A 7,500-nucleotide genomic window follows, 5' to 3' on the forward strand; every position below is an offset into this window, starting at 1 on the left:
GTCTTGTAGATTAGTTGGTTGCAGGCTGTGTTCTTCTTTCAAGTGTTTACCAATACAAGAGTGTTTATGTTCGGCGATGCGTTCAAGAGGTGTCGGGATGTGTATCCGACATAATCTGTATCACACAGATCACATGAAAATTTGTAGACAGCGCAATGTCGGTTAATTAGGGAAGGTTTGGCCTCAACACCTTTGATGTCATCAATGATTTTTCTACTAGTAAACAACACTAAGCGCAAATTACTTCCAATTTTCTTGCTGAGTTTGCTGAGATCATTTCGTACAGCGTCGGGCGATCTCTGATCTTTGAACGGCAAGACAATTCTAATGGGCTGATCTAGTGGGATTTAGTGCTGTGGTTCGGCTTCATCTTGTGAACGGATGAAACTGTTGATGGTCAATTCGATAAGCCGCGGAGGATACTTCAATTTCAGAAACATTGACCTCAAGTTGTTACATTCATCAGCAAAAAGGTCTGGATAAGATGAAAGACGATGTGTACGAATTAACATTGTTTTCAAGAGTGAGTGTTTATACTTATTGTCAACGTGTCTTTGACAGTACAGTAAGAGGCCTTTGTTAGCTTTTGTTGGTTGTTTTTCTGTGGAGGCGTGTTGCTGGTTGACTTCCTTTCATTTCAATTTCCATTCCAACGAAGGGTAGCTTATTGTTGGTTGTTATTTCTTATCGTGAAGCCTATGGAAGGGTGGGATTCACTCAATGTTGTCAACAAGGCTTCAGCAGATGGAATATCGAGAACCATGGCTAAGGTATCGTCCACGTATCTTCTGAGAAGGAAGGTAATTTGTTTCCGCTTTCCAGCTTCTCTTCGATGGAGCACATGAAAACATTCTCCTTAAGAGGGCCTAAGGGAGAGCCCATGGCAACTCCGTCAATTTGTTCACAGATATGTCCGTTGAACTGAAAGAGTTGCTGTTTTGTAGCAGCCGTCAATAATTCAACAAGATCGTCCTGGCTGATGTTTAAGTGATGCGTTTCGTTGAACCAGTTCTGGGCAAAGGCTTTCTTAGCGAGAGTCTAGATCGTCTCTTCCAAGGGGACACTTGTGAATAATGGAGAAACGTCGTACGATACAAAGATATCATTCTCGTTGACTTGAAACTGTTGGATTTCTTGAGAAATCTCAAATATATCAGAAATTCTGTATTCGTTAGTTGAGAAGGGCTTCAACTTCTCATCCAGCATTTTCAATTCCTTACATATTTTCACACTACTACTACTATACATTCAATCAATTAATTCTATCATGTATTTCAAACTCGATAATGATGGCATGGAGTCATCGAAACGTCGTTATATCTTTATATCGCTTATATTTATTCTAAAGTGCTTCACAAAACCTTTTTTCATCAGGAATTTAACAGACGCAGAAAAATCTTTGCCCAAGTATGTCCCAGACGGATTATGCGTCTCTAGTATAAAAACGGCCAAACACTAAACGTCCAGACAGAAAACCATGCAAGAGGTCAGTACGTCAAGTTGTTTGGCAGATTCTACAATAGTCCCAGTCTGAAGCTTCGGAATAGTTTGGAAGGATTCTTCTGTAGTTTTTATGTAGTTTTCTTTTTCCGATTACCGACTGATTTCACGAAAACAAAAATTTCATCGTATAACTACTAAGTCCCTCTCGAAAATGTATCAGGAGGTACATAAACAAATGTTTTATTCATTATTCCACTGACATGGCTGTGTTATTCATTATTCCTGATTTTCCAAACCCAAATATTCATTATTCATTTTTTTATTTAATGCCGTTATTCATTATTCATTATTCAGCTTCCACTCCCGATAATAGCAAAGATTGACGTCACTTTTCTTTGGATATTGAAACCTGCCAACCACTGAACAAAAGAAGTCGTTGTTTCAACAGCCAATTAGGTTCTGGGTGGCATGTTTTAAAATAACAGTGGATGACGTCACGAGAAACCACGCCATAGCCTTCACCTCGGTAAAACATTGTTTAGTTTATACCTTTGCGAGATGTTCCACCATTTGAGAATATCCGAGATCAGTAACCTGCACGTTCAGCTTTGCAAGCATCCAGTTGTCCCCATCGCTTGGAGTGAACACTACTGAATCTAAAAAAACATTTTGAAACAATGTTTACGAAATAAACGATGGTTGACAAAAGGATTAGTATAATAATTCATTTACTGAAATAATCATGATTGTATACCAAGGGAAGAACACTTGCAGAGCAAACAACGGCAAATTACTTGTGAGGTACAATTAGCAAAACATTGAATTTAAAATGTGAATTTTCTTGGTCTAACCACCAGTTAAATAGCAGGTAATATACATAAAAGTTTTTCCTGCTAGCAGATGTCACTTTTCTCATGCGTTCGCTGGGTTTACAAATTCGGGAAAGAGACCTCTGCCATGGGTAAGAGGTAAAGAAAACATTTTCATGGTAATAGACCTCAATTCCAGGAGGATTAGTTGGGAACACCAAAATGGCCGCCGGACGTCACGTGAAAACACTCTACTTGGAATAATGATTGCAACTCACATGTACGTGTGTAATACGTATGGGAAATCGTATGAACGCGATTTATGGGCATGAGTGATATTTTGAGGGTAAGTTCATGTGATTTTTTTGTTTATCATATACTCAACAAAATCACTCCATCGCTTTGCCCGTATTGCACTCTTTAATCTCTTTTGCACTCTATAACCTATTTATACCTTAATCATTCACCAATCAGAAACGCGATATTTTGTTGAGTATGTAATAAAACAGAGAAACAACCGACAAAAGGCATAAGGATGAGCAAAGAGTAAATAGGAAATTGCAGTTAATATGTTGGTAGCTGAGTTGTACTTAAGTCCACTGGATATGGAAAGTTTGGTGTAGAGAATAACGACTGAATTTAAGCCTTATTGCCTGAATTGCGTACTAGAGAAAGCCTGCCGCCTCGTGAGTTCGATTCTTGGACTTCATAATTATGTGGAATGATTGGATTTTGTGGTTCCTGATGGCTTTGCTCCGATAGGTTTCAAGTGTCAATCTCTAAAGATTTAAGAAGATGATTGACTCGTTTATTTACTTATTTATTAATTTATTTACTTACTTACTTATTTTTTATTTATTGTCTTTGGTAAATGGTGGAAAGATTTACATACTATGCCCCATCGACAGGTATTTACTCTATTCATTTACATTTAATTTAACTTCATGACCTGGTTTATAGTCCATTTGAATTGCCACAGGAACTAGTTCGTTGCGATCTGTCCCCTTTATTTTTGCAGATGCAAATAGAGCAATAGGAGATTGAGAGTCCCTCATGGTCCTACGGGGATCACGATCTGTGAGATCCGGGGATCTGGGCAGGTCATCACACAACTCGTAGCGAAGAGCAAAGATAAAACCCTTTTTTATGGCCTGAAATTAAAGACGCCAAAAAAAGGTCACAATTACATCTCCTCTTAAAAGAGAACAGAATTGTTGGCGGAAGAGATTTCACAGCTGTGACTCACCCTACGGGCTCGCCAAGCTACAGCGAGACTCGTAAAAATATCCTACGATACCGCACACTAAATCGTCCAAAAAGATGTATCATTTTCCAAGCTATGGAAAAGGAACCGGAAACTTCGAATAATTCAGAAGCTGATTTTGCATTTTCTCTTGTCCAATAATGATATCTGACACGAGAACATTTTTATCCATTAAAAGGACAGGTGTCTTTAAAAACGGCACTACAGCCCACGTTAAAATTTTCGTTTAAAAAAACACAACTTGCATTACGCCTTCCAAATAATAGGCAGGAAATCTCTACCCCTCAGGCAACTTACGTCTTCCAAAGAATCATCAGTTCTCAGAGCTGTTTGTACAGCGGTTTCCCAGTCAAATGTGGGGTTCAATGTCGCATTGAGTTCGTTCCAGTCCAATCCTATTGGTCCCGCAAAAAAACAATCATCACCATTGTCATCATCGACGCAAATTAAATTTGCTTCGGAATTATGGATAGAAAAACTGCCCTGACATTTAAATCTTACTGTGTTTCAAGTTATTCATTTAGTATCCAACATGTGTGCACTCTTTTATCTTCGAGGTGTTACAGACACTAACGCAAGGTCAAGACGCAACGGGTGCCATTAATTACATGTACAATACAAGAGTCACAAATTTTTTACCTTCTATCTTCTCCTCGATGATCTCTAAAGACAACAAATTTTAATTATGTGAGGAAAAATATTCAAACAAAACCAAATACCTTTGTAAACATATCGTTCACACCGTTTGAACATGAAACCTGAAAAGGTCAATTCCGAGTTGATGTCTGCTTCTTTTTCAAAGAGAGTCTAAGTGCGACGTTTTTCTTACGAAAATAAATTTTCATTCATATGCGATACCGGTGCAATATGATTTATTTCGTGTATCATATTCATATTGTGACCCTCAATGATATAGCAGTTTTGATATTGTCACCCTCTTTACCGTATATAACTCAGTTTAGTTTTTAAATGCGAAATAAAAGGGGCTCCGACTTGAGGTGGTCTAAGAGCTCATGGTCTTTCTATTTTGCGATTTAAGAGGTAGTAGTTGCGTCAATAATGCTTTAAAGTTGAATGTTTAGGAAACCAGTGTGTTCCTAGGATTTGCTAGGTTTAGGTGGTTTCCAGTTTGAGGAGGAATTGAAGCTCTGACTAAAAAGTCCTTGAGTGATTTGTCCTTCCTATAGGCGACAATAGGAGCATTAGGAAAAATTTGCGCAAGTTTTGGGACGTTAGATATTAAAAACCAGTTTTTCATAAGGATCTCTTTAAGTTTAGGTACAGCTGGGTTGAAGATGGTAACTGAACTGAACTGAACTGAACTGAAAAACTTTATTTAAACACGTGACATTAATGAGCCTAAAAAGGGACTCGTTACGAAAATGTACGTGTATCTACAATAGTATATAAATTAAGAAAATACTAGATTAAGAATCTATAATAAAATTACCTATCCATACTATAAATTTAAAATAGCATCTAATTAGAGCAGGAATTACAACGACACTCTAACGAACGGTAGAATAATTTTGGATGTCTTTACTTTGTTTTTCAAAGCCTCATTTCGCAATGAGAAAACTACCGCTGCCAGTGTTTTTCAACTACCTTGCGTGGTTAGACTCCAGCGCAGACATTGAGACCATTTTTAGTCTCAAGAAACAGCTGGACCAAAAATGTTCCGCAATCAAACCAGACACGAAAACGCCGAGAGGAGAATTCAGTCACCGACTAGCCGATCTCTATCCAGAACCAATTGAAAATTTGAAATTGCTTCAATATGCTTTAGCAATGCTAAAGACAATTTGTCAGCACAAGAACGACAAGCACTATCTGCACTACGCACATATAGAAAGGTGAACATTAAAAAAGCTGATTAGGGGACCACAACAGTCGTCATCGATGCCCAAGACAACATCCGAGAGGGCAACGTAGAAGTCTGTGATACAAATTTTTACATCCCTCTACAATCTACAATCCTATACTGTCCTCGACGGACAAGAAGGTCAGCAACATAGTCAATGCACTGTACACAAACAACCATATTGGCGCAATGACTTTCAGATGACTCAATCAAAGCCAGAACCCACCCAGAATACCGGTATTCTATACGCTGCATGACGAAAATACTCAAACCAAACCCAGTCAGCAGACCGATAGTTTCCGGTAGTGGTGGCCCTACAGAACGTATTTCAAGCTTCATCGATTCGCTTTTACAACCTATTGCTAAGAAACAGTCATATATTAAAGACACCCAAGAGAAAATGAGGGGCAAGAAAGGGAGGCTCAGGGCGTTGGCCGGGATATGTCATGTCCACGAAAGTTATCAAGCGTCAGTAGTTTACAAATTTGAATGTGGCTGGTGTGATGCCGGCTGTGTTGGTTACACGCGTCGACATCTCTACCAACGAATCGATGAGCATAAAAGATCTGGATCAACATTCAATCACAGCCAAAGTCAACACCAATCAAGAACAATAACATCTAACATGTTTTGCATTCTTAAGAAATGCTCCGGCAAATTTGACTGTCTTCTATACGAGATGTTCCTTATTCGCGAGCACAAACCGTGTCTAAATATTCAAAGTGACTCGATAAAAGCTAGACTCTTCACCTAGCCTTTAGGGACTTTGAACTTGAACTTGAACATTAATGTTCTTGTTATCTGTTAAATATTATATTTTGACCTAATGATGGTGTCATTAGGACACCGAAACGTTGTCTTAAATATGATTTTACCCGTAATTTTCCTCATCAAATTAATATCTAACGTCCCAAAACTTGCGCAATTTTTTCCTAATGCTCCTATTGTCGCCTACAGGAAGGACAAATCACTCAAGGACCTTTTAGTCAGAGCTTCAATTCCTCCTCAAACTGGAAACCACCTAAACCTAGCAAATCCTACTCACCTACTACCTCTTAAATCGCAAAATAGAAAGAATATGAGCTCTTAAACCACCTCAAGTCGGAGCCCTTTTTATTTTGCATTTAAAAACTAAACGGAGCTATACGGTAAGGAGGGTGGCAATACTACAACTACTAATATCATTGTCCGTTTCTTTATGCTTTTACGGGAAGACCAATTTCAAGTTTTCCTCTTTTGCAAAAAGCGAAGTTTGATTCGCAGAGTGATTTAATATGAACTCCTAGGAGCGCAGTCATGTTTCAAGAACTAATAGGGACTTTAAGATCTACAACGCCGACGTCGACGAAAACGGCTTTCGCGATTATTGCATCTCGTTCACGTCGTACATTGTGGACGAATTCTCCTAAAAATAAATTGTTACTAGTGGTTTCAGATTAAAAATAAAGAATAAAAGATTCACATTTGTACACTCGCGTTGTCTTTGAAACATCACATTTGGTGATTTCACGTCGTTGTTGTGAAGAGGACCGCAAAAATAGTTGCTAAAATTTGTGCCGCACGTGCAGCACGATAATTTTTCATGTTTTAACCAATGATATTGTTGCTTTGTGGGGTTCTCGTTGACGACCGCGTCGTAGATCTTAAAGTCTTTAATTCTTCGCCTTCAGCCTTAAAAACCAACTTACCAAAGCTAAAGATATTTGTATTCTCCACTTGCACAAATCCCATAATACACCTCTTTGACCCCACCCCCTCCCCCCCCCCCAAAAAAAAATTGTATAGGCATTGTTTTCGATTTCTCTTGGGACATCTTCATGTAGGATTTGTGCCAGTAGAGAACTAATCTTAACTTACTGGCTGCGCAGTTCCCCCAAAAGCCGTGCTGATCATAATTATCCGTTGTTGAACACCAAAGTTTGTAATGGCCATCAGTCGTGCAACTGCTGTAAACCTTTCCACGGTAGGTGAATGGAAAATGGCACCATTCACCTCCTGTTGTCTTAACACTGCAACCCTCAGCTTCTTTGGTGGACACTGTAAGTTGTTATAAAATAATTAGGATAGTACACACACTCTCATTGGTCAATAACTATGTTTAGATGAGAGTATGAAATCACACG

At 38.6% G+C, this 7,500-nt stretch overlaps 1 protein-coding gene across 3 annotated transcripts in view; it reads right to left on the reverse strand.

The window, feature by feature from the left end:
- The window catches only part of LOC137969530 (polyunsaturated fatty acid 5-lipoxygenase-like), a 58,698-nt gene that overhangs the window by 9,144 nt on the left and 42,054 nt on the right, over nt 1–7,500 (reverse strand). For 2 of the 3 annotated variants that reach the window (XM_068815828.1, XM_068815827.1), the window contains exons 6-10: nt 7,235–7,414; nt 4,156–4,179; nt 3,814–3,911; nt 3,202–3,403; nt 1,993–2,099 (exon numbers count right to left, since the gene is read on the reverse strand). In XM_068815828.1, coding sequence (XP_068671929.1) covers nt 1,993–2,099; nt 3,202–3,403; nt 3,814–3,911; nt 4,156–4,179; nt 7,235–7,414 — 611 coding nt within the window. The remainder of the gene's footprint in view (nt 1–1,992; nt 2,100–3,201; nt 3,404–3,813; nt 3,912–4,155; nt 4,180–7,234; nt 7,415–7,500) is intronic. The other variant, XM_068815829.1, reaches the window with a different exon arrangement.

This window comes from Montipora foliosa, chromosome 9, assembly GCF_036669935.1.
Source record: "Montipora foliosa isolate CH-2021 chromosome 9, ASM3666993v2, whole genome shotgun sequence".
Classification (NCBI taxonomy): Eukaryota; Metazoa; Cnidaria; class Anthozoa; order Scleractinia; family Acroporidae; genus Montipora; species Montipora foliosa.